This window comes from Coregonus lavaretus (assembly GCF_964263955.1).
Source record: "Coregonus lavaretus genome assembly, chromosome: 8".
NCBI classification, from domain to species: domain Eukaryota; kingdom Metazoa; phylum Chordata; class Actinopteri; order Salmoniformes; family Salmonidae; genus Coregonus; species Coregonus lavaretus.
The window spans coordinates 18,189,586-18,216,904 of NC_139995.1; the positions used below are offsets into that span (position 1 = coordinate 18,189,586).

A 27,319-nucleotide genomic window follows, 5' to 3' on the forward strand; every position below is an offset into this window, starting at 1 on the left:
AAGTATTCCTTCTAACCCCCCCCCCCCCCCCCCCCCCCCCCCCCCCCAAATTGTAAAGTGGTTATCCCACTGGCTATAGGGTGAACGCACCAATTTGTGAGTCGCTCTGGCTAAGAGCGTCTGCTAAATGACGTTAATGTGCCCTTGAGCAAGGCACTTAACCCTAATTGCTCCTGTAAGTCGCTCTGGTTAAGAGCGTCTGCTAAATGACTAAAATGTAAATGTAAAATGTAATGCCCTGTGTAGTTATGTAGAAAAGGCAATGTGTCATTCAGTTCACAGATAAGATTGCCTGACGACTCAAACAGAATTCTTCCGCTGCTCTATGTTTGCTACATACTTCAGTCTGAGACTGCCATCGTTGAAGTCAATTTGTGGTGATGTCAAAATGAGGGGTGTTGTACAAAATAAAGTAATCAGGGGCTCAGAGCCATATATTTTGAGAGTTAGGCCAACTTTTTGATTTTGTTAGGCCAACTTTTTGATTTTTTTATATTTTTCTAATTCTAGACATTCAGTTACATAGCATTGTATTCTCCATGTAATATTAATGTGGAGCTAACATGGCTGCCATATAATGTTGTAGTGTCATGTAAATGCATCATAATGCTCATTCTAGACATTCAGTTTTAAAGTATTTATTTTATATTCCCCCTGTAATGTTAATGGGGAGCTAACATGGCTGCCATAGAACGTTGAAGTGTCATGTATATACATCATAATGCAGAAACCGCATTGGCCCAACTCTCACGGCTCTGCAGGGACTACTGTAAATTGTCAATATTAGCCACATATATCATCTCTCCATTCTGCTATAGGCCACAGGTTAGTCAGATTCTCTTAAGAAAAGGTCCCTTAGGAAGGCAGACAAATCCCAATTCTAGCATTGTGTTAGTGGGGTAATAATAACATTGGAGAATTGGCTTAAGTAGTCTACAGTTTTGAAACCCTGTTTAGTCTGACTTGCCAAGGAAACATAATTTGTTATATACCCATAGCATCACATAAAAAAAGATTCCTGCAATTGTCTTTATTTGATGAGATAAAACCCATCACTTATCTGTTCATAAAAAGTACATTTGTATGTGACCACATTAGAATTTGAGGCTGCATGAGAACTTGGTGTCAACTTCTGTCTTCAAAAAGGGTAACATAGTAACTCATCTATGTTTTGTTAAACTATGTTTGCACTGTTATGTAATGTGTTGATGTTCAGTAGGCTTTTGCACGAGTTCATCTCATTTACAAGAGGAGGAAACCTTGCAGATCGACCCCTCTGACGGTCTCTCGCTGTTTGCGCTCTTGTATTTGTGCAACACTTTTTTTTCACAGCGGATGGTTTTTCACTGCGGTGGAATCTCTGAGACAAAGGTTTTTTCTGAAACATGAGGGCCTTGGGCCTGTCCTGTATTCATGCTGCTGTTGCTGTACTTTGTGAAATACAACCAAATGTCCATGTAATATAGACTGGTCAGGCATAGATTACAGCTCCATGTGGTTTTCTTGGCTGGTTTGTGCTGTGAAATGGTTTATCTTGTGATTTGGGCCTTGTTTCTTTCTCTGTCCACAGTGCTTCTCCTGCCTGCCTGTGTGGAACAAAAGATTAGCAGCCAGGAAATGCCCCAGCCAATCAGCTGCAGCCTTACATCCTGCCAGTGAGAGCAGGCCACTCACAGCCTGGCTTCTATCCTAGCAGCCGATCGGCCAGCCTGGAGAGCCGTGGCTGTGCTCTGAGCAGGGTGAGGACTTAGAGGGCTGTTTGTCCTCCATGTTTTAACAAGCATTGACATATAACACACTGAGTTTGTTAGCCATGCATCCACAGAGGTAAGCTTGATTTTTATTATTTCACTTCCTCTTTAATAAGCTACTACCAGCTACTGTGTATGTTATGTGCCTCAGGAATACAGGTTTGTCTCATGGAGAGAGAAGGGGGGAGAGAGCCTGCTAGTCCCTACAACACAGGAGTGGAGCCTGGCAGGAGAGCAGAGCACAGCAGGCTGCCTCTCCTCTGCTGACTGTATGTCTCTCTCGTCACATATGGGATCAGCCTGTCTTCATACCTTTGTACAGAATATACCATGGCAAGAGGAATATATCCCTTTTGGAATAAGGCACAGGATTGATCAGTTTGGCTAGGCTGTTGTTGGGTTGTAAGGGTTTATGACTGTGTCACAGGCCTGTACAATCAAAATGGAAGGTGTGGGGAGGGGAAAGGGCTGTAGCAGGGAGAGAGAACATTCAATAGGGGATCCCAGTGGATTTAACAGATGGTAAAGCGAGAGCTCAGCAATGACAGCACAGCAAGAATTATTTAGGCCTCAGAGTGGTATTAGAGCATGGCACTGCTTTTAATCTAAGCAGGAAATAGTCAATCAAGATTAACTATTAAAAAGGCATATCCTGATGGCTGTAACAGTCAGGGTGTTTTTCCAGACTACTGTTTATACCTAAGGGTAGTTTTCACCTTCTTGTTTTAGCATGTTGAATTATTGAACAGGTTTCGTCTGGGTTTAAACCAACATACAGGATTGTTTTTAACAACTAGCTGAAATAAAATGTCTCTGAATGTTAGATTATATGCCTCAACAGTTTAGTATCTGGTGAGAATCTGCCTAATGTTATTTTTCAGTTCACAGCTTTCTCTTTGCTGTGGAGTGGCATCCATTTCAGAGAGCTTCCCCTTTCTGTGCCTCGGGTCTAGGCACTCTGGGTGTTTGTATGTGAAGCCTGATGAAGGGAACCAAGGCTGTTTCAGACAGAGCCTTGGACAAAAGTATATAATTATCCCAAAAAGGATATGAGAATCTCTACGTCTCTAGTGGAACTCCTAGAATTCGCACACATAGATGAATGCTGTATGTCGACTGATGTTTTGTCAACAACCATGCAAAATGCCTTAATGTCTGGCATGTAATGTCAACTGCCTCAAATTGAATTGCCTGAAAAACTGCTTCTATTACCAAGCCATCAGACTGTTGAACTGCCATCACTAGCTATCTACCAGGTGATACAAACTCACTCGCTCACACAAAACACACACACCTCATACTCACAAACACATGCAAATAAGCCTACTCACACACACAGCCAATGCTGCTGTCCCATGTTATAGAGACATTAAACCACTGGACACTTTCAGTTTCACACGAAACAAGAAAACCATGTCATGCTGGCACTCATTTTGAATTGTTCACCACACCTGAGTAGTCTGACCTTTCCTAACGACCTTCGTCATTCAGGTTTGTTCTCCATGTTAAACCATCATTGTTTTTGTCCATTATGATCTTAATGGCAGCATTAGTATTTATTTAACTACAAATAGAGATCTGGTTTAAAGTGGTACTGGCAGAATAAAATAAGTAATAGCAATACCATTGTTGGTTAAAAGTATAGACACATTGTTAAGGTCCAAGCCCTTAAGGATTTATTTGACCAGAAGTAATGCCAGTAGGAAAGTATTGGACAGGGAAAAGGGTGTTGGCACTGGCAGCATGGTCTCCAGTCTAAACCACAGCCGTCCATTTTGATTCTGAGGCCTGTGACATTTTCAGCCCTGTCTTTGTAAGGCCCTTGCTGCATTCCTGTGAGCTGGTCTACTGGTAAGCTGTGTGCGCTCTCTACAGCAGCTCGCCGGAGCCTGGTGTGTGCAGTGTGCTCAGCAGGCAGGGAGGGAATGTCTTCAAAATGGACGCCACACACACTGCCTCAGAGCCATGGAGGAAAAGGGAGGGAATCTGATACGCTCCCTCTCTGCCTGTGTAACTGCATTCCCCCATGTTTATGAAAATGCACACAGCTAGTGAGGACTATATGGGCTTTGAGGGAGTGAGGGACTTGGTTGCAGAGGTTTTGTGAGAGTGAGGAGAAATCCTCTCTGCATTGCAGCACTGTGTCTGAGGGGAGAAGATAGCCTGTGTGGCACACTGAGCCGGGCGCCCAATCAGGCAACTCCTCCGTGTGGCGCTCAAACCAATCGGAAGCCCACAGCTGAGGTTAAAGATTGACAATCGCAGAGAGAGCAGCAGGAAGAGCAAGGCCCTTCTGGAAAATTCTGTTTTGTGTCATCCCCCACTGGCCTCACTAATAAATAAAAAAAGGCTGAAGAATTCTGTGCGTAAAGAGAAAAAAAGGTATGCTGTCAATTTCCTACATTGAAGCATGAGTTTTGTGTCAAGAGAGGGCATGGGAGGGGTTATTTCACTATATTCATGAAAATAATGTATTTTCTGCAATGTTTTAACAACAGGAAGGGTGTTGTTGGCAGATTGGGAGGCATTGATTAATTGTGTTTTCACGGTTCTCTCTCTGCTCTCCTGGCCTGGGGAGGAGGGGATGTTGCTGAGGGAGACTCTCTGTCTTTGCTGACAGGCTATGTCAGAGGTGGAGGCCAGTAAAGCCAATGCTCTGTCACTGCAGATGTGGCTGTCATTTTCTTCCCCGAGATGGAGGGAGAGGAGAACAGAGACAGAGAGGGGGGATGGAGAGGTGGTGGAAAAGGGAGCTGCTATCTTTGTATCCCGCACTCTCGCATTCTAATTATGCTGCTCTCCCCAAGAGCTAAATAAAAAACTGGTGAAATGGAACCCATCTGAGCTGTGAGACTGTAGCTTGTGCCTTGGCGTCAAAGAAAATGGCTGAAAAAAGGGGATCGACACATTGGTGTCTGAATAACAATGAGGTTGATGTTGAGCTGATACTGAGTATAACCTGTTAAACGGTGGCTTTCCCATAAAAAAGTACTGTTTACATTCAAGGAAGTGTGCATTTAAATGATGCATATGCATAGGGCTGGGGCTGTGTTTGTGCAAGACAATGAAACAGGAATGTTTGAGTTGCTTCTCTCTTGAGGGATATGATGCGCATGATTGTGATGTTGCATTTAGGGGGTTTTGGGACTGGGGATAGTTTCATTATAGAGGGCATTATAGTCACTATGCAGTTGTAGAGTGGATGGTTCTCCATTGCCCCTGCCTCAGTTCAGCCTTGACCTGTCTCTCTCAGATGTCTCAGTCATGGGACCCAAGGGTGGTGGGCTCAGGATTCATGGGTGACAGGAAGGAGAAGATGTATTGAGTTTAAGGCATGATTGTTGAAACTAGAACACATTTAGCTGTTGGTTACATAACAGTTAGTTACATACAGTACCATCCATGCCCAGTCAATTACAGTAGATGAGATGTCTCTGTATAATTTGTTAATTTGAGAAATCCCCTTTTGACATCACAGCCTGGTCTCATAGACTAGACGTAACATAATAAACATAAATCTGGGACACTCAAATTAGTATGATATGTTACGTTTTGGTATGGTTACATAAGACAGAAGGTTACTTAAAGCTGCAATATGTAACTTTTTGTGAGACCTGACCAAATTCACATAGAAAGGTGAGTTATAAACTCAGCAAAAAAAAGAAATGTCCCTTTTTCAGGACCCTGTCTTTCACAGATAATTAGTAAAAATCCAAATAACTTCACAGATCTTCATTGTAAAGGGTTTAAACACTGTTTCCCATGCTTGTTCAATGAACCATAAACAATTAATGAACATACAGCTGTGGAACGGTCATTAAGACACTAACAGCTTACAGACGGTAGGCAATTAAGGTCACAGTTATGAAAACTTAGGACACTAAAGAGGCCTTTCTACTGACTCTGAAAAGCACCAAAAGAAAGATGCCCAGGGTCCCTGCTCATCTGCGTGAACGTGCCTTAGGCATGCTGCAAGGAGGCATGAGGACTGCAGATGTGGCCAGGGCAATAAATTGCAATGTCCGTACTGTGAGACGCCTAAGACAGCGTTACAGGGAGACAGGACGGACAGCTGATCGTCCTCGCAGTGGCAGACCATGTGTAACAACACCTGCACAGGATCGGTACATCCGAACATCACACCTGCGGGACAGGTACAGGATGGCAACAACAACTGCCCGAGTTACACCAGGAACGCACAATCCCTCCATCAGTGCTCAGACTGTCCGCAATAGGCTGAGAGGCTGGACTGAGGGCTTGTAGGCCTGTTGTAAGGCAGGTCCTCACCAGACATCACTGGCAACAACGTCGCCTATGGGCACAAACCCACCGTCGCTGGACCAGACAGGACTGGCAAAAAGTGCTCTTCACTGACGAGTCGCGGTTTTGTCTCACCAGGGGTGATGGTCGGATTCGCGTTAATCGTCGAAGGAATGAGCGTTACACCGAGGCCTGTACTCTGGAGCGGGATCGATTTGGAGGTGGAGGCTCCGTCATGGTCTGGGGCGGTGTGTCACAGCATCATCGGACTGAGCTTGTTGTCATTGCAGGCAATCTCAACACTGTGCGTTACAGGGAAGACATCCTCCTCCCTCATGTGGTACCCTTCCTGCAGGCTCATCCTGACATGACCCTCCAGCATGACAATGCCACCAGCCATACTGCTCGTTCTGTGCGTGATTTCCTGCAAGACAGGAATGTCAATGTTCTGCCATGGCCAGCGAAGAGCCCGGATCTCAATCCCATTGAGCACGTCTGGGACCTGTTGGATCGGAGGGTGAGGGGCTAGGGTCATTCCCCCCAGAAATGTCAGGGAACTTGCAGGTGCCTTGGTGGAAGAGTGGGGTAACATCTCACAGCAAGAACTGGCAAATCTGGTGCAGTCCATACTTAATGCAGCTGGTGGCCACACCAGATACTGACTGTTACTTTTGATTTTGACCCCCCCTTTGTTCAGGGACACATTATTCAATTTCTGTTCGTCACATGTCTGTGGAACTTGTTCAGTTTATGTCTCAGTTGTTGAATCTTGTTATGTTCATATAAATATTTACACATGTTGACAGTGAGAGGACGTTTCTTTTTTTTGCTGAGTTTAGATCTGTCATTCTCATTGAAAGCAAATCTAAGAAGTGGTAGATCTGTTCTATGTGCGCTATTTCTATGCTTCCCGTGCTTAAGTTTAGTTTTTGCATCTTTTGTACACCAGCTTCAAACAGCTGATACAACAATATTTTTGGTTATGGAAAATATATTTCAGTGGTTTAGATGGTACAACGATTCTTTATACGATACTTGCTTGTTTTGTCACATAAACTGAAATTAGGCGAACTATTAGAATTGTATCAAGCAGGAAATGGCGCAGCGATTTCTGCATTGTGCATCTTTTAGGAACTATGGGTGGTTGGTCAGGGTGGATGGGTGGGTGTATAACGTGAATGTCTAGCAACCCAAAGTGTCACGCCCTGGCTCTAGGGACTCTTTTAAGTTGAGCCAGGGTGTGTAGAGTTTATGTTTTGTGCTCGTTGTGTCTAGTCTAGTGTTTGTATATCTAGGTTGGCCAGAGTGGTTCTCAATCAGAGGCAACGAGTATCAGCTGTTGCTGGTTGTCTCTGATTGGGAACCATATTTAGTCAGGTGGTTTTTCCCACAGGGTTTGTGGGATCTTGTTCCGTGTTGGTTTGTGTTTTGCACCTGTGGACGTCACGTATCGATTTGTTGTTTTGTTCGTGTATCATTTAATAAATAAGTATGTTCACCTTCCACGCTGCGCCTTGGTCCTCTATATCCGACGATCGTGACACAAAGGTTGCATGTTCGAATCTCATCACTGACAACAATATAATTTTAGCTACTTTGCAACTACTTAGCATGTTAGTTAACCCTAACCTTAACTCCTAAACTTAACCTCTAACCCTAGCCACCTAGCTAATGTTAGCCACAACAAATTGGAATTCATAACATATCATATGTTTAGCAAATTCATAACATATTGTACGAATTGCAATTCGTAACATGTTGAATGAATTGTAATTCATAACATATCATGCGAAATGGATGATGAACATCCATAAATGAATACATACCATACGAAACTTACCATATCATACTAATTGGAGTGTCCCGGATTTACATTTACTATGTTACGTCTACCCCTGAGTCCAGGTTGGACATCAATGCATAAATAGGATTCAACCCGATGTTATGAAAAGCATGGCTTCACAAAAGCAGATCTAATTTACATTTTAGTCATTTAGCAGACGCTCTTATCCAGAGCGACTTACAGTTAGTGAGTGCATACATTGTCATACTGGTCCCCCGTGGGACATTGTTCTAATGAGACAATGACAGATGATTGGTACCTGTTTTGGACCAGAAGTTGTTTTGAAGATGGGGAGAGGTACAGTGCATTCGGAAGGTATTCAGAACCCATTCCCATTTTCCACATTTTGTTATGTTACAGCCTTATTCTAAAATTGATGAGTTATAAAAAATAAAAATACAATCTACACAGAATACCCCATAATGACAAAGCGAAAACAGGTTTTTAGAAATTGTTGCAAATGTATTAAAAATAAAAACAGAAATACCTTATTTACATAACTATTCAGACCCTTTGCTATGAGACTCGAAATTGAGCTCAGGTGCATCTTGTTTCCATTGATCATCCTTGAGATGTTTCTACAACTTGATTGGAGTCCACCTGTGGTAAAGTCAATTGACTGGACATGATTTGGAAAGGCACACACATGTCTATATAAGGTCCCACAGTTGACAGTGCATGTCAGAGCAAAAACCAAGCCATGAGGTCGAAGGAATTGTCGGTAGAGCGCCGAGACAGGATTTGTATTTGTATTTATTATGGATCCTCATGCAGCAGCTACTCTTCCTGGGGTCCAGCAAAATTAAGCCAGTTATACATTTAAAAAAACATTACAATACATTCATAACAGATTTCACAGCACACTAAGTGTGTGCCCTCAGACCCCTACTCCACTACCACATATCTACAACACAAAATCCATGTGTACGTTTGTGTATAGAGCGTATGTTATCGTGTGTGTATGCATGTGTCTGTGCCTATGTTTGTGTTGCTTCACAATCCCCGCTGTTCCATAAGGTGTATTTTTATCTGTTTTTTTAAATCTGATTCTACTGCTTGCATCAGTTACCTGATGTGGAATAGAGTTCCATGTAGTCATGGCTCTATGTAGTACTGTGCGCGTCCCATAGTCTGTTCTGGACTTGGGGACTGTGAAGAGACCTCTGGTGGCATGGATTGTGTCGAGGCACAGATCTGGGGAAGGGTACCGAAACATTTCTGCAGCATTGAAGGTCCCCAAGAACACAGTGGCCTCCATCATTCTTAAATGGAATAAGTTTGGAACCACCAAGACTCTTCCTAGAGCTGGCCGCCCGGCCAAACTGAGCAATCAGGGGAGAAGGGTCTTGGTCAGGGAGGTGACCAAGAACCTGATGGTCACTCTGAAGGAGCTCCAGAGTTCCTCTGTGGAGATGGGAGAACCTTTCAGAAGGACACCGTCTCTGCAGCACTCCACCAATCAGGCCTTTATGGTAGAGTGGCCAGACGGAAGCCACTCCTCAGTAAAAGGCACATGACTGCCCGCTTTGAGTTTGCCAAAAGGCACCTAAAGGACTCTCAGACCATGAGAAACAAGATTCTCTGGTCTGATGAAACCAAGATTGAACTCTTTGGCCTGAATGCCAAGCGTCACGTCTGGAGGAAACCTGGCACCATCCCTACGGTGAAGAATGGTGGTGACAGCATCATGCTGTGGGGATGTTTTTCAGCGGCAGGGACTGGGAGACTAGTCAGGATCGAGGGAAAGATGAACAGAGCAAAGTACAGAGAGATCCTTGACGAAAACCTTCTCCAGAGCACTCAGGACCTCAGACTGACACGACAATGACCCTAAGCACACAGCCAAGACAATGCAGGAGTGGCTTCTGGACAAGTGTCTGAATGTCCTTGAGTGGCCCAGCCAGAGCCCGGACTTCAACCCGCTCGAACATCTCTGGAGAGACCTGAAAATAGCTGTGCAGTGACACTCCCCATCCAACCTGACAGAGCTTGAGAGGATCTGCAGAGAAGAATGGGAGAAACTCCCCAAATACAGGTGTGCCAAGCTTGTAGCGTCATACCCAAGAAGACGGAAGGCTGTAATTGCTGTCAAATGTGCTTCAACAAAGTACTGTGTAAAGGGTCTGAAGACTTATGTAATGTTTCTTTTTTTTTCTCCAATAAATTAGCAAAGATCTCAAAAAACCTGTTTTTGCTTTGTCATTATAGGGTATTGTGTGTAGGTTGATCACGAAAAAAAACAATTGAATCCATTTTAGAATAAGGCTGTAACGTAACAAAATGTTGAAAAAGTAAAGGGGTCTGAATACTTTCCGAATGCACTGTATGTCTGTTATAAAAAGGTTCTGCGTTTTTTGACACACAGATCAACTGTACTAGTTGTTCAGGCTTTGATCTTGTCCCATCTTGATTACTGTCCGGTAATATGGTCAGGTACAGCAAAGAATGACCTAGCAAAGCTGCAGTTGGCTCAAAACAAAGCAGCACGCCTTGCCCTTAACTGTACACACAGAACTAAAATCAACAACATACAGTACATGATAGTCTTTCATGGTTGAGGACAAATGTATTACTTCTCTTCGTCTTTTAAAAAAACATTTGTGTGTTGAAATTGCCTAACCACTTGTATATCTATTTGCATACACTTCAAACAGACATACATACCACACCAGACACGTCACTATGGGTTTCTTCATTGTACAGATTTAATGCGTCACTCAGTTATCTATAGAGCCATGTCATCGTGAAATGCTCAGCCACCAGAGGTTACTCAGGTAAAAAGTAAGTTTAGCTTTAAAAAACATATTGCATCAAAGCGCCTCTACTCTTTCTAAAGAAAATCTCATTTAACTGTACTGTATTTATGAATATGCATGTAAATAGTATTGTTGTTGTCTCTTGGTGTCTTTCCTATATTTCATTATATATCATTTTTTATTTAGTGTAATATCTTATGTTGTTCTTGTCTATAACTGTTCTCACTTTGTCATGTATTTGTAGGTTTTATGTGGACCCCAGGAACAGTAGCTGCTGCATTTGCAGTAGCTAATGGGGATCTTAATAAACTAAACTAAACCTTTGACCTAGGCCAATCACATTCTGTCAGTTTGAGACTGGAACTCTTAACATTGGAACGCTGCTTTACTAGATATTAAGGGCAGTGCTAATTCATACAGGGAACCCGAGTATTGGCTTCTGCGATGCATTAGCTGATGCATCAACTGACGTCGCATCAATAATATTCTACAAACACTTCCTACCTTAATATGGTGGTCTATTTGCAGTGAGGGAAAAAAGTATTTGATCCCCTGCTGATTTTGTATGTTTGCCCACTGACAAAGAAATGATTACATTTACATTTTAGTCATTTAGCAGACGCTCTTAACCAGAGCGACTTACAGGAGCAATTAGGGTTAAGTGCCTTGCTCAAGGGCACATTAACGTCATTTAGCAGACGCTCTTAGCCAGAGCGACTCACAAATTGGTGCGTTCACCCTATAGCCAGTGGGATAACCACTTTACAATTTGGGGGGGGGGGGGTTAGAAGGAATACTTTAGCCTATCCCAGGTATTCCTTAAAGAGGTGGGGTTTCAAATGTCTCCGGAAGGTGGTGAGTGACTCCGCTGTCCTGGCGTCGTGAGGGAGCTTGTTCCACCATTGGGGTGCCAGAGCAGCGAACAGTTTTGACTGGGCTGAGGGGGAGCTGTGCTTCCGCAGAGGAAGGGGAGCCAGCAGGCCAGAGGTGGATGAACGCAATGTCCTCGTTTGGGTGTAGGGACTGATCAGAGCCTGAAGGTACAGGGGTGCCGTTCCCCTCACTGCTCCAAAGGCAAGCACCATGGTCTTGTAGCGGATGCGAGCTTCAATTGGAAGCCAGTGGAGTGTGCGGAGGAGGGGGGTGACGTGAGAGAACTTGGGAAGGTTGAACACCAGACGGGCTGCGGCATTCTGGATGAGTTGTAGGGGTTTAATGGCACAGGCAGGGAGCCCAGCCAACAGCGAGTTGCAGTAGTCCAGACGGGAGATGACAAGTGCCTGGACCAGGACCTGCGCCGCTTCCTGTGTAAGGCAGGGTCGCACTCTCCGAATGTTGTAGAGCATGAACCTGCAGGAGCGGGTCACCGCCTTGATGTTGGCGGAGAACGACAGGGTGTTGTCCAGGGTCACGCCTAGGCTCTTCGCACTCTGGGAGGAGGACACAGCGGAGTTGTCTACCGTGATGGCGAGATCATGGAACGGGCAGTCCTTCCCGGGGAGGAAGAGCAGCTCCGTCTTGCCAGGGTTCAGCTTGAGGTGGTGATCCGTCATCCATACTGATATGTCTGCCAGACATGCAGAGATGCGATTCGCCACCTGGTGATCAGAAGGGGGAAAGGAGAAGATTAGTTGTGTATCGTCAGCGTAGCAATGATAGGAAAGGCCATGTGAGGATATGACAGAGCCAAGTGACTTGGTGTATAGGGAGAAAAGGAGAGGGCCCAAAACCGATCCCTGGGGGACACCAGTGGTGAGAGCACGTGGTGCGGAGACAGCTTCCCGCCACGCCACTTGGTAGGAGCGACCGGTCAGGTAGGACGCAATCCAGGAGTGAGCCGCGCCGGAGATGCCCATTTCGGAGAGGGTGGAGAGGAGGATCTGATGGTTCACAGTATCAAAGGCAGCAGACAGATCTAGAAGGACAAGAGCAGAGGAGAGAGAGTTAGCTTTAGCAGTGCGGAGAGTCTCTGTGACACAGAGAAGAGCAGTCTCAGTTGAATGACCAGTCCTGAAACCTGATTGGTTTGGATCAAGAAGGTCATTCTGAGAGAGATAGCAAGAGAGTTGGCTAAAGACGGCACGCTCAATAGTTTTGGAAAGAAAAGAAAGAAGGGATACTGGTCTGTAGTTGTTGACATCAGTGGGGTCGAGTGTTGGTTTTTTGAGAAGGGGAGTAACTCTCGCTCTCTTGAAGACGGAAGGGACATGGCCAGCGGTCAAGGATGAGTTGATCAGCGAGGTGAGGTAGGGGAGAAGGTCACCGGAGATGGTCTGGAGAAGGGAGGAGGGGATGGGGTCAAGCGGGCAGGTTGTTGGGCGGCCTGCAGTCACAAGTCGCAGGATCTTATCTGGAGAGAGAGGGGAGAAAGAAGTCAAAGCATAGGGTAGGGCAGTGTGAGCAGGACCAGCAGTGTCATTAGGCTTAACAAACAAGGATCGGATGTCGTCAACCTTCTTTTCAAAGTGGTTGACGAAGTCATCCACAGAGAGAGAGGAGGGGGGGAGGGGGGGGGGAGGATTCAGGAGGGAGGAAAATGTGGCAAAGAGCTTCCTAGGGTTAGAGGCAGATGCTTGGAATTTAGAGTGGTAGAAGGTGGCCTTATGAACCTACCATTAAAATGATCAGTCTATAATTTTAATGGTAGGTTTATTTGAACAGTGAGAGACAGAATAACAACAAAAACATCCAGAAAAACACATGTCAAAAATGTTATAAATTGATTTGCATTTTAATGAGGGAAATAAGTATTTGACCCCCTCTCAATCAGAAAGATTTCTGGCTCCCAGGTGTCTTTTATACAGGTAACGAGCTGAGATTAGGAGAACACTCTTAAAGGGAGTGCTCCTAATCTCAGTTTGTTACCTGTATAAAAGACACCTGTCCACAGAAGCAATCAATCAATCAGATTCCAAACTCTCCACCATGGCCAAGACCAAAGAGCTCTCCAAGGATGTCAGGGACAAGATTGTAGACCTACACAAGGCTGGAATGGGCTACAAGACCATCGCCAAGCATCTTGGTGAGAAGGTGACAACAGTTGGTGTGATTATTCGCAAATGGAAGAAACACAAAAGAACTGTCAATCTCCCTCGGCCTGGGGCTCCATGCAAGATCTCACCTCGTGGAGTTGATGATCATGAGAATGGTGAGGAATCAGCCCAGAACTACGCGGGAGGATCTTGTCAATGATCTCAAGGCAGCTGGGACCATAGTCACCAAGAAAACAATTGGTAACACACTATGCCGTGAAGGACTGAAATCCTGCAGCGCCCGCAAGGTCCCCCTGCTCAAGAAAGCACATATACAGGCCCGTCTAAAGTTTGCCAATGAACATCTGAATGATTCAGAGGAGAACTGGGTGAAAGTGTTGTGGTCAGATGAGACCAAAATCGAGCTCTTTGGCATCAACTCAACTCGCCGTGTTTGCAGGAGGAGGAATGCTGCCTATGACCCCAAGAACACCATCCCCACCGTCAAACATGGAGGTGGAAACATTATGCTTTGGGGGTGTTTTTCTGCTAAGGGGACAGGACAACTTCACCGCATCAAAGGGACGATGGACGGGGCCATGTACCGTCAAATCTTGGGTGAGAACCTCCTTCCCTCAGCCAGGGCATTGTGGATGGGTATTCCAGCATGACAATGACCCAAAACACACGGCCAAGGCAACAAAGGAGTGGATAAAGAAGAAGCACATTAAGGTCCTGGAGTGGCCTAGCCTGTCTCCAGACCTTAATCTCATAGAAAATCTGTGGAGGGAGCTGAAGGTTTGAGTTGCCAAACGTCAGCCTCGAAACCTTAATGACTTGGAGAAGAATGCCAAGACTAACGTATTACATGTTGTAATCTTTTTCTAATAAATGGGTAAACGTATACGTGGCATTTCCTGTTTTGAAATTGCTTTACCAAAAATGTTCCTTCTTCCAATAAGAGAGGGACTCTTACTGGCCATAGCCGGCACCCAAGCGAACAGCGTGTCTGTGTCCAGTCAGGATTTGTTTAGACAGAGTTTGCCTCTGGGCCGAATGGACTCTCGCTCTAAGAATAACCCCATTGTAGTGAGACTGAGAGAGTGAGTCTCACTGCCAAGTGAGTCCGTGTTAAAGCAGACCTTAACAGCCAGACGAGATTGTGTCTTTCCTTTGAAAATGATACTAGATCCACACAAATAAGACTTTAGCAGATGCTCTTATACAGTGTGATTTATGATTGTTACCAAGTGCATACTGAACATACTGTGGATGAAGCCATGTCTGGTGGAAACATAGTGAGAGTCAAACTGTAGAACGCATTGGATGAAATTATCTATCTTGGGAGTCTTTTTCTGTAGGTGTTGTCATAACAGGGCGTTAATAGTGCCTCTTTTTCCTGCATCAGTGTGGCTGAGGAGGAGGTGAAGACTGAGTCGGATGCAGTAGAGGGGATGGAGATCTCTACACGATCTAAAGGTGAGAAAAAAACACTGAAAGCTGAGCTATACTATTACCTATGATTGCCTATGCCTGCGGGGAGTATGTGGTGGTGGTGAAAGGGTTTATTGTATTGCTCCCATGTTGAGTGTACTGTATGTGTGCATGCATGTGTGTGTCTGGTACAGAGCTGAACGACACAAGGTACAAGACGGAGGCTAATGTGCCGCTTCTGTTCATATCGCTGTCATGTCTTATTGCTATGGCAACTGGTTTTATCTGCTGTACTGTATGAAAAACAATGAACATCTACTGAACTATGGCCAGTACATGCACCTTCTTCTTGGAAATATTGCATCTGTCATGTTGGCTTGTCTGACCTTTGACCCCCTCCCTGCAGTTTCAGACCCTGGGTCAGTGGAGAGGGCAGCCCAGAAACGAAAAGTGCCTAGCCCCCCTCACTCATCCAACGGTCACTCCCCTGCTGAGACCTCCTCCAGCCCGGTCAAAAAGAAGAAGAAACCAGGAGCAGTCAGTAGCAGTAAAGACCAGGTGCACCCTCCCCCTCCACTCTTCTCCCTGCTCCTCAGTGCTCACACAGTTGGGCTTTCAGAGGCTGCTGGGTTTCTGTTACACTGCAATATATCCTACTAAAAAAACTATAACTTTGGGTTCCAATTGAGTCTTTTGGTATGCCATGGGACTATTTGATGTTTGTGAGACCAAGGGTTTATATTTTCTTATAGTGTTACAGTACGTTTATATGTCCTAATACTATGTAATACGATTGTTATCTAAATGATTATTGTTTCATTAATGTGTGTTTGCATGCTTAATTTTGCCTACTGAAATCAAGTAATTGATGATGCTTAGGTCATTGCTTACTCACACTGAGACTATTAATGTTTAGTACTTTTATCAGCTTTATAAATGGTCAATTATAATACCAACATGGGCTTATAAGCCATGGATCAAAGCTTGTCTCAATGCAAAACAGTAATGGGTGTGCACCAAAACACAGTTTTTCAGATTCAATCATTAAGCGATTCTAAAGGCTATTTTCTCAAACTGATCCTTTTTACTGTCTTGACCTTTGAAAAGGGATTAGTAATATAATCTACAGTGATTTTCTTCAAGTTTGATAACAGAAATGATCAATTAATCAATTTTTTTATGCCTTATGTTGCAACACAGGGTTCTAAGCAGTCTGTGTTTTGGACCGTTACTATGTAACTTCTTGTAGATTTTTTGCATGTCCTGCTGCTCATGTAATCTCACGCCTAAATTAAATTTTGAACCCCTCCAACTTTCTCCTTTTCTTGCCTGCATTTCAGTCAGAACTAAGACATGGTCCCTTTTACTATGTGAAGCAGCCAGCACTCACCACAGACCCTGTTGATGTTGTACCGCAGGACGGCAGGAATGACTTTTACTGCTGGCTGTGCCACCGCGAGGGCCAGGTGCTCTGCTGTGAGCTCTGCCCGAGGGTGTACCATGCCAAGTGCCTCAAACTGCCCGCAGAGCCCGAGGGTGACTGGTTCTGCCCTGAGTGTGAGGTACTCGCTTGTGGGTGGGACTGGAAACCAGTTGTCTACTAGGAAGACAACTTTTAAATGCATGGGAGGTTTTAGGCTGGGGGTTGAGGCCTGACTATGATGATAGACATCCCTGTTTTATGGAAGTCTGATCATGTTGGTATACGATGTTGTCAAGGTAGTAAAATTAGACTTGATACTGGGTATATCCTTTTCAGATGGCAATATACCTTTTGAAGCTAACATCTTGCTCTCTACCTCTTTTCTTTCAGAAAATAACAGTTGCTGAGTGCATAGAGACTCAGAGTAAAGCAATGACGATGCTAACGCTAGACCAGTTGTCTTACTTGCTAAAGTTTGCACTCCAGAAGATGAAACAGCCAGGTGTAAGTGCACTGACCTCCCTCCTCTACCTGACTGATCAGTCCTAGTAACACTATAAACAAATGTCAGGTCTGGGGGAAATCAACTCTATATAGAGTGCATATTGCAATGGCTTGTGCTTCTGCTTTCACCCTCCCCACATTGTCATGGAAGCACTATACTTATTTCTACCTTTTCTAACTGTTGTCATTGACTAATTGTTTTGACAGTAGCTATTGAACTGTTGAAGAATAGAGATATAAGTATTAGTAATTCCAATGTGAGTGAACAGAACTCTCACACAAACACAATGGAATGGTCTTGTGCTTGTTGATATGGTCTGATTCTAAGACTGCTTAATGCTTTCTCATGGTTTCATTTTCCATCAGTGATGATGTACATTGCCCCTGCCCTAATACACGGTGAACTGCACCCTACCAAATGATTTACTATACTCAGAGTCTCAAGTATCTTTTGGTGTTCTGGTTACAAAGTGGTTACCTATGTCATAAGTAAGGAAGCTCTCTAACAACACTAAACCACCCCAAGCCTGTTTTAGCCAGTCTTCTCCTCTACAATGGCATAAAGAGGGAAGGGACCATTGAACCAAGGGTCCAGTTTGTAAAGCGGTGGTGTGGTAAGGATACAGCTGCCCCTCTTACTCTTTTTCAGGACCAACCACGCTCGTCATCTCACTCCCCCCATGCAGCCGCCACGCAGAGAAAGGCTTTTAATTGGGTAATCAATCAAACACACTAAAAAAAGACCCCATCATATTTTCCCTTAGTTTTTTTCCCTCCTGTTTGGAGTGTTCTTTTTGTTTTGTGTGTCTGTTTTTAGTTGCTGTTGTCTGTCCTGGGGTGGTAGAATGTGGGTGGCAGAGTGTGTGTGTGTTGTGGAGGTCATGCAGTTGAATCCTAAATTGAGATGCATGCAAGGCAAGCAATTTAAATCTTGACCTAAATTTTGAATTGATGCCAATTTTATATATTTACATGAAAGTTGTAGCTGTGCATGTGTCTCAAGTTAGGATTTGGCCTAAATGAGGCCTGTATTTGGAATATGAAGGTTAATTCACTGTGCACGTCTCTTTTGTATCTTCTCCAGACGGAACCCTTCCAGAAACCAGTATCTCTTGAACAGCATCCGGACTACACAGAGTATATTTTTCATGCCATGGACCTCTGTACATTAGAGAAGGTTCATGTTCTGTGCTTATTTCTTTGGGGTTAGAACTACAATCCCAAACCTCACCAGTTGTTGATCACTGACCTTTTCTATTTGATTTTTCCAGAATACAAAAAAGAAAATGTATGGCTGTACCGAAGCTTTCTTGGCAGATGTGAAATGGATTTTACACAACTGCATAATTTATAATGGAGGTCAGTGTACGTGTTTAGATTGCAATGGATTTTCACTGGTTTCAATAACTGGTTTGTAATTATTTATAATGGTGACCTTCTTATTCCAGGCAATCATAAGCTCACTGCCACAGCTAAAGTCATAGTGAAAATCTGTGAACATGAGGTGAGTATGGGAAGGCGGTCAATGATTCTTTTAGGCCTTCAGAAGAAACTCTTGTTACACCTACAATGATTCTCCTCTTTCAGATGAATGAGATTGAGGTCTGTCCGGAATGCTATCTGTCAGCTTGCCAAAAGAGAGACAACTGGTTCTGTGAGCCATGTGTGAGTTCAGTTACTTAAACTCTCTTTACTTTTATCAAAGCTTGTGCTAAACGAGTCATACATTTCAATTGTAGTGCCTTGTGTATATTGAATGCTGTCTATATAATGGTCTCAGTATTATAACTAGCCTTCCTGTTTACTTTGCTCAGAGTGATCCTCACCCTCTGGTGTGGGCCAAGCTGAAGGGGTTTCCATTCTGGCCTGCCAAAGCATTGCGGGACAAAGACGGGCAGGTGGATGCTCGCTTCTTCGGGCAACACGACAGGTAATTCCCCTTTGGTATCTAGCTATGTCACTTATACTCATCAGTACATTTGCATTTCTCTATCCTCTGTCTCTATCCTCTGTCTCTATCCTCTGTCTCTATCCTCTGTCTCTATCCTCTGTCTCTATCCTCTGTCTCTATCCTCTGTCTCTATCCTCCGTCTCTATCCTCCGTCTCTATCCTCCGTCTCTATCCTCCGTCTCTATCCTCCGTCTCTATCCTCCGTCTCTATCCTCTGTCTCTATCCTCCGTCTCTATCCTCCGTCTCTATCCTCCGTCTCTATCCTCCGTCTCTATCCTCTGTCTCTATCCTCTGTCTCTATCCTCCGTCTCTATCCTCTGTCTCTATCCTCTGTCTCTATCCTCTGTCTCTATCCTCCGTCTCTATCCTCCGTCTCTATCCTCCGTCTCTATCCTCCGTCTCTATCCTCCGTCTCTATCCTCTGTCTCTATCCTCTGTCTCTATCCTCTGTCTCTATCCTCCGTCTCTATCCTCCGTCTCTATCCTCTGTCTCTATCCTCTGTCTCTATCCTCTGTCTCTATCCTCTGTCTCTATCCTCTGTCTCTATCCAGCTGTTGAGTTGTATTATGTTTCTTCACCTTCCAGGGCGTGGGTCCCCTTAAACAACTGCTACCTCATGTCCAGGGAGATTCCCTTCTCTGTGAAGAAGACTAAGAGCATATTCAACAGCGCCATGCAGGAGATGGAGGTCTACGTGGAGAACATGAGGAGGAAGTTTGGAGTGTTCACGTACGCCCCCTTCAGGACGCCATATACCCCTGACAACCAGTACCAGATGCTGCTGGACCCCGCCAACCCCTCGTCCGGCTCGGTCCGGCCGGAGAAGCAGGAAAAGATAAAGTTCAACTTCGACATGACTGCATCTCCCAAGATGCCCTTAGCCAGGAGCATGCTGTCAGGAGGGGGCGGAGGCATGGGCGGGGTTGGAGGGAGTACAGGCCCGAGGATCTCCCTGACAGATATGCCCCGCTCGCCCATGAGCACTAACTCGTCTGGTCACACAGGTTCTGATGGAGAGCAGGACACACCAGACAAGGGCCAGGCTAGAGCCCCAGCTAGCCACTACAGTGCTGGGGAGGAGTCCATGGACTGCACAGGTAGGTACTGCAAACTGCCTATCTGACAGTCTGGAGAGTCCAGGGACTATGGAATATACTGTAACAGCAACCTAGACTCTGGTTTTCGTTTGAAATCAAGCACCGTAAACACAGGGCATGTTGATTTCTTCTTCAATGCACAATTGCCATAAGTTATTTTAATAAAACCTACCTCTTAAATGAAGATCCAAAGAAGAGCATGACGTTGATAGAAACTGTACATCTGAACTCTCTCCACAGAATCACCTGCTTCCACTCGACCTGATCCTGCCTCTGGTGCCAAGGACAGCCCTAAACCGTTCCACTCCCAGGGCCCTGCCCTGACTCTCGTTCCCAAGCAGGAGAAAGCAACACCCACAGGGAGCATCCTCAATCTCAACCTGGGTGAGCTGCCACACACCTGTTACCAAACCTCAATCATCATCAAAGTTCATCTATTTAGCACACCTGACCTGGGTAAGGCTTCATGACAGCAAACCAATATCCATAAACCCTTGAAACCAAGTAAGCAGGCCTACTTGATGGTCTAGTGATTGTAGCAGATTTCAACCAGCTCATAACATTGTTTGTGGTTTCTTGTGCTGGCCTGTCAGACCGAAGCAAAGCCGAGATGGACCTAAAGGAGTTGAGTGAGACTGTACAACAGCAGCAACAGCAGGGGGCGCCACCAGTCCTCACCTTGCCCAAAAGACAGATCAGGAGCCGCTTCCAGCTCAACCTGGACAAAACCATCAAGAGCTGCAAGGCCCAGCTGGGTGAGTGACTTAACCGCACCGCTAGAAAATAACAATTTATCAAGATACCAGGACCATTCGACTACTTTTTTTTTCATTTGTATGAAAACAACCATGCAAACCACTGCTGAAACCTTTGATCTTATACATTTACCCCAATTTCCCCACTGCTGCGTACAGGTATAGATGAGATCTCTGAGGACGTGTATAAGGGAGTGGAACACAGCGACTCCGAGGACTCTGATAAATCAGATTCGAGTGACAGTGAGTACGCCAGCGACGAGGAACAGAAACCTAAAGTGGGCCAGCACACTGAGCCCAATGACAAGGGCGAGAAGGACCCTTCCAAGAGGGGGTCCAAAGACCCCCTGCCCCCCAGCCAAAACAAGGAGGGCAAAACGGAGGGTCCAGGGCCAGCGACTGCCACGGCAACCATGGGAGATGCAGGGGTACAATCTACCCTCTCTGAATCCTCGTCGAAAGAGAAGCAGGGTGTAGATTCAGACAAAGAGCCCCCAGAGAAAGCCAAAGCAGCCCCATTGTCCCCGGCCCCCAGAGAGAAGCCCCAGGTGAAGCAGGAGGCCAGGCAGCCCTCTCTGGTGGACGACTCAGACTCTGAGAGGGAGCTGGTGATTGACCTGGGGGAGGACCAGGGGGGCAGAGACCGGAAGAGGACTAGGAAAGACGCACACTCCACCAAAGATCCACCAACCAATAAGACAGAGGGTGAGAGTCCTCCTATTCTCTACCACTATTTGAAAAAAGAATAGTTGCTGTTACTAATTAATTGTTTCTTTCCATTGTAGGGAAAGCCCCCACACCGTCAAGTACCCTTACTCCATCTCAAAACAACACAACCCCTTCCTTAACCCCCAGTATGAAAGATTCATCACAGTCTCCACTAGCCATCCCTCCAAATATGGTGCCCTTCACTACTGCTGCTCCCACCACCATTGGCCCCACCACCCTGCCCAGTGCCACATCATCAACAGCCCCCATCACAGCCTCCTCCGCCACCACAGCAGTGAAGAAACAGCGCCCTCTGCTGCCCAGGGAGACTGTCCCGGTGGTGCAGCGGGCGGTGGTGTGGAACCCCACCAACAAGTTCCAGACGTCCTCCCAGAAGTGGCACATGCAGAAGGTGCAGCGGCAGCAGCAGAATCCGCAGCCAGATACGCCTCAGCTGCAGGCAGCATCACCTGGCCAGCCAAAGACACAAACATTGCCCCAAATGCCGGCATCTGCAACATCTTCATCATCATTATCGCCACAGCAACCTTCCCAAAGCACGCGGTACCAGACCAGGCAATCTGTCAAAGGTACACCACAGTATTAATTGATAATTAAATTAGCACACTACAGAGAAAGTGGAGACAGCTAAAAAACTATTTGAGTGCAACCGTAGGCCTAAAACCATGACTGTGATGTCACTGATTAGTTTTGATTGTTGTTGTTTACTCTAGCTGTCCAGCAGAAAGACCCCCCACTCAGTACGTCCACGTCGGCTCTTACCCTGGTGACCAGTACCCCAGCCTCTGTGGCCATGATGGCAGCCCCCGGAGTAGGCAGTGGCCCCTCTACCTCCATGGCAGGGGACTTCCAGATCCCCACCGCATCAGCAGACGTAGCAGCTGACATCGCCAAGTACACTAATAAAGTGAGTATACAAGGCTTGTATACTGAAGGATGTACACTACACTATCAGTATATTATGATGGTTTGGGGCTTGGAGCAGGGCTTAATGAAGCATACACTCTTTTGGGGGACAATTTTACATGCACTACATGACCAAAAGTATGTGGACACCTGCTCGTCAAAGATCTCATTCCAAAATCACGGGCATTAATATGGAGTTGGTCCCCCTTTTGCTGCTATAACAGTCTCCACTCTTCTGGGAAGGTTTTCCACTAGATGTTAGAAACATTGCTCCTGGGACTTGCTTCCATTCAGCCACAAGAGCATTAGTGAGGTTGGGCACTGATGTAGGGCGATTAGGCCTAGCTCGCAGTCGGCATTCCAATTCATCCCAAAGGTGTTCGATGGGGTTGAGGTCAGGGCTCTGTGCAGGCCAGTCAAGTTCTTCCACACCGATCTCAACAAACCATTTCTGTATGGACCTCGCTTTGTGCACGGGGGCATTGTCATGCTGAAACAGGAAAGGGCCTTCCCCAAACTGTTGCCACAAAGTTGGAAGCACAGAATCGTCTAGAATGTCATTGTAAGCTGTAGTGTTAAGATTTCCCTTCACTGGAACTAAGGGGCCTAGCCCGAACCATATAAAACAGCCCCAGACCATTATTCCTCCTCCACCAAACTTTACAGTTGGCACGATGCATTGGGGCAGGTAGCGTTCTCCTGGCATCCGCCAAACCCAGATTTGTCCGTCGGACTGCCAGAAAGTGAAGCGTGATTCATCACTCCAGAGAACGCGTTTCCACTGCTCCAATGAGTCCAATGGCGGTGAGCTTAACACCTCTGCAGCCGACGCTTTGCATTGCGCATGGTGATATTAGGCTTGTGTGCAGCAAATCAGCCATGGAAACTAATTTCATGATGCTCCCGACGAACAGTTCTTGTGCTGACGTTGCTTCTAGAGGCAGTTTGGAACTTGGTGAGAGTTGCAACCGAGGACAGACGATTTTTATGCGCTACACGCTTCAGCACTCGGCGGTCCCGTTCTGTGAGCTTGTGTGGCCTACCACTTCGCGGCTGAGCCGATGTTGCTCCTAGACTTTTCAACTTCACAATAACAGCACTTACAGTTGGACCGGGGCAGCTCTAGCAGGGCAAAAATTTGACGAACTGACTTGTTGGAACGGTGCCATGTTGAAAGTCACTGAGCTCTTCAGTAAGGCCAATCTACTGCCAGTGTTTGTCTATGGAGATTGTATGGCTGTGTGCTCGATTTTATACACCTGTCAGCAACGGGTGTGGGTGAAATAGCCGAATCCACTAATTTGAAGGGCTGTCCACATACTTTTGTATATGTACTGTATGTGTAGATAAAGATTCTCAACCAATCAAATATTTTTAATTTGCCATCTTTATTATTTAATGAAGTTATGACTAGTCTCCTTTTTCCTCAGATAGTGGATGCAATCAAAGGGACGATGACTGAGCTGTACACCGACCTTTCCAAAACCACTTCAGGGAACACAATAGCCGAGGTATGTATGTATCTATCTGGTGGTCGCTCTCAGAGGCACCGAATAACACCCTGCATATAATAGCTAGCTGTATGACTCTGGGGTGTCTGAATGTATGCCCTTGTCTCTCCCACACAGATTAGACGATTGAGAATTGAAATAGAAAAACTGCAGTGGCTTCATCAACAGGAGCTTTCAGAAATGAAGCACAATCTAGGTAAGGACCTTTGCATTACTCAAGCTTCCACTGTAGATGACCAAGTCAAATCTGGGTCAAAGGACTGTCTGTCAGTATAGACGGGTTGGTTGTTTAGCAACAAAACCGACGCGTGCGCAACTATGGGGCAAAACAGATGGGGTTGGCTTAGATAGTTGACAACATATAAACAATATTCGTCTCCAATGTTTATTGAAATCATAAATACAATTGCACAATAAGGACTTGTCTCTTAAATACATTGTTACAGTTGTTGGTTAGCTAGCTAGTGAATTGTAGCCATATTAGCATTGACGTGATTGTTGACAACATGTAAACTATATTTCATCTTCAATGTTTATTGAAATCATAAATGCATTTGCACAATAAGCACTTGTTGTTTCTCAAATACATCGTTACAGTTGTTGGTTAGCTGGCTCGCAAATGTTTTGCCATATTAGCGTTGACATGAAATCAGCCAACTGTAACAATGTATTTGAGAAACAAGACATGGTATCAATAACAAGATACAATGAGCTGAAACGAGCCACCTGCGATTCCCCACATGGCAGCTTCTTGTTGCTAGCTATCTGACCATTCAGAATCATAACACATGCCTTCCATAGATGCACGCACATCATTTTCGCGAGGTTGTCAGCCAACCCGTCTATAACAATGGATGTCATTGACTAAGGAAAATGAATCACATTATTCTATAGAAAAGGTTATGTTATTGTCTGATGTGTGTACATGTGCAGAGTTAACCATGGCAGAGATGAGGCAGAGTCTGGAGCAGGAGAGGGAGCGTCTGATGGCAGAGGTGAAGAAGCAGACGGAAGTGGAGAAACAGCAGGCAGTGGATGAGACCAAAAAGAAACAGTGGTGTGCCAACTGCAGGAAGGAGGCCATCTTCTACTGCTGCTGGAACACCAGCTACTGTGACTACCCCTGCCAGCAAGCCCACTGGCCAGAACACATGAAGTCCTGCACACAATCAGGTAACAAACACCAGCCATATTCAAAGCAGAATTTATACTAGTTAAAGAACATTGATTCCATCTGACTACAGGTATCAATTGTCTTACAATTGTATAGTTACATATTTCTGTTCTCCTTCTGTAGCGACAGCCTCACAGCAGGAGCCTGAGTCAGGGTCCACGGCAGACGGCCCAATCAAAGCCTCAGGACAGTCCAACAGTGGTCAAACTTCTCCCAAAGTAACGACAGCATCTGCCCCCACAGACAAAGACTCTAACATGGAGAAAAGCAAGGACAATGTCACTGTCAGTCTGTCCTAACACTGAGCCCCTGCCCTGACATTGAGTTATCACACTTGAACCTGTAACATAAAATACTGACTCCTTCTTAGCTACTGTACATGGACAGGTTTCACTAGAATTAGTATTTTCATCTGCTGCTCTGGAGGTATCTAATACTTTATTTTATTTTATATCTCAAGTCCAGATGTACTTTATGTCCAAAGTACTATGGGACAAGTAACCACTGGAGGGCGCCACCTGTTCTCTTAATCACCCTCACGTTACATTACACACATTTTGCAAGCTCATAGAGAAGCAGCTTTTCATGGCCAAATTTGAAGGTTGGGTGTGTGAGGCAGATGTACAGAAAGTGTATCTATTGTTATATGTAATATTAATAACAAATGTATTGGGAGTGCATAATAAGTTGTGGTACTGTGTGAAAGAGAATTGGACAGTTTGGTCAATGATCACCTAAATGACCAAACTTAATGTGAACGGACCAGAATGGAACATGTCTTCAGATCACTGTTGATGACAAATGATTTTCACCCCCCATTTTGTATGTTAATTTATTAATTATTTATACTGTAATGTTATTGAGGAGATAATGTTCAATGGACTGCCTGTTGAATGAAGATATGGTACAGAGAGAAGTTATATGAAGCTTTTCCTTTTCAGAATGTTTTTTTCTTGGGACTAATGTTCATCATAATGCAACCACCATTTGTCCTGTATTCATATTTCTGTGTTCATACTCTTTCATATTGTATTGTTGTCACTGAGAAATAAACCAAATGTATGGCAAACACAGGCCCTGAGAGGGAACAGAATACACCACTAGTTTTTGAAAGCTCTTGCATTTTCAATGTGTCTCCCACATGACGGGGAGGCAGTATGAAAAATGTATGCACTCACTAACTAAGTCGCTCTGGATAAGAGCGTCTGCTAAATGACGTAAATGTAATGATGATACAAAAACATAAATGTATCTGGTTGAAAATTATCGGCTACGGTGAACTGAACACGTCTTTGTGTGTCAGGTTTGAGCACTCTACTACAATTTATTCACTCATCTGCAGGAAATCCCATTTGATTTTCACAAAATATTCTCCTATAGCATACTGTAATGGAATCATTCATCCCTGTCCCTGAATAGAGAAGAGACTAAAGGAACTCTGTTTATTTCATGTTTGTTTACATTCTGTAAATAAATAAAGTATGTTGATTCTGAAACTGTGTCTGACCTTGATAAAATACCATTGTACCCCATCCTATCAGAATAAAGACCTTGGGCTGAGAGCTATTCAACAAGTGATAAACTGGGCTCTAATATACCACCATTTCGGTCCTTATGCCCCCAAATATGTTGCTGTGTGACCTGCAATTTTGATTTGGTATCACCAGTGTACCTAGAAAAATATTCACCCACATATGGCATATGGCAATGCCCTGGCTTCCCTGTGGTTTGTTTTGGAATCAGAATCTGCCTTTCCACTCCTGGCCTTCGTTAGCGCTGTGGTAACAACTGAGCAATATAGCCACATACCTCCCAGCTCTCCTCTATCTGATAAATAGTCTGCGTCATTCTGGAGGTATAACGCGGTCCCGGTTCCAGGGACATCACCGGATAAGAAATCCAGGCTGTCAACGCAATGCCATATTTGGACATGTGTATGTGACGTCCGAATTCAGTTGCTCTACCACAGATAGAACAATGAGACAGATATTTTACCGGATGATAAATGTGAAGTATTCGGTTGGCTTTTGCACTCACTACCAAATATGGTCCAGTGTCCGGCAGTGGGAGAAGATGGAGCGAGATGGATTTTGGCCGACATTCTGCTAATCTTCTCATCGATGAAACATTTGATCTCAATACAGCTTTGTTTCTAAAACTAGAATATGTTACGAACAGAGTGGACACATTTTTGTAGACTTTACCCTTTGCCAAAGTTTCAAAAAAATTGCGTTGTTTAGAATGAGTGCAA

At 44.9% G+C, this 27,319-nt stretch overlaps 1 protein-coding gene across 4 annotated transcripts; it reads left to right on the forward strand.

The window, feature by feature from the left end:
- Positions 1-1,419: 1,419 nt before the first annotated feature.
- Positions 1,420-26,139, forward strand: LOC311133929 (MYND-type zinc finger-containing chromatin reader ZMYND8-like). 4 transcript variants are annotated; one of them, XM_084167550.1, is made up of 21 exons: positions 1,420-1,739; positions 14,991-15,061; positions 15,423-15,574; positions 16,357-16,578; positions 16,830-16,943; positions 17,593-17,658; positions 18,028-18,120; positions 18,215-18,302; positions 18,392-18,447; positions 18,531-18,608; positions 18,758-18,873; positions 19,482-19,993; positions 20,234-20,377; positions 20,587-20,748; positions 20,908-21,453; positions 21,534-22,046; positions 22,191-22,384; positions 23,814-23,894; positions 24,012-24,090; positions 24,828-25,067; positions 25,192-26,139. In XM_084167550.1, the coding sequence occupies exons 2-21, from the start codon at positions 15,037-15,039 to the stop codon at positions 25,365-25,367; spliced, it is 3,657 nt and encodes a 1,218-aa protein (XP_084023676.1). In that variant the 5' UTR covers positions 1,420-1,739; positions 14,991-15,036; the 3' UTR covers positions 25,368-26,139. The 4 variants fall into 4 exon arrangements, with proteins under 4 accessions (XP_084023676.1, XP_084023674.1, XP_084023677.1 ...); XM_084167548.1 differs by having other exon boundaries at positions 1,720-1,827; XM_084167549.1 differs by lacking the exon at positions 1,420-1,739 and adding an exon at positions 2,626-4,133.
- The last annotated feature ends 1,180 nt before the right edge of the window (positions 26,140-27,319 follow it).

Bases quoted from the DNA above. Each gene is read 5' to 3' on its own strand.
- LOC311133929 (XM_084167548.1), top strand. The intron at 18,448-18,530 runs GTGAGTATGGGA...CTCCTCTTTCAG, and splicing joins TGAAAATCTGTGAACATGAG to ATGAATGAGATTGAGGTCTG. The intron at 20,378-20,586 runs GTGAGCTGCCAC...CTGGCCTGTCAG, and splicing joins CATCCTCAATCTCAACCTGG to ACCGAAGCAAAGCCGAGATG.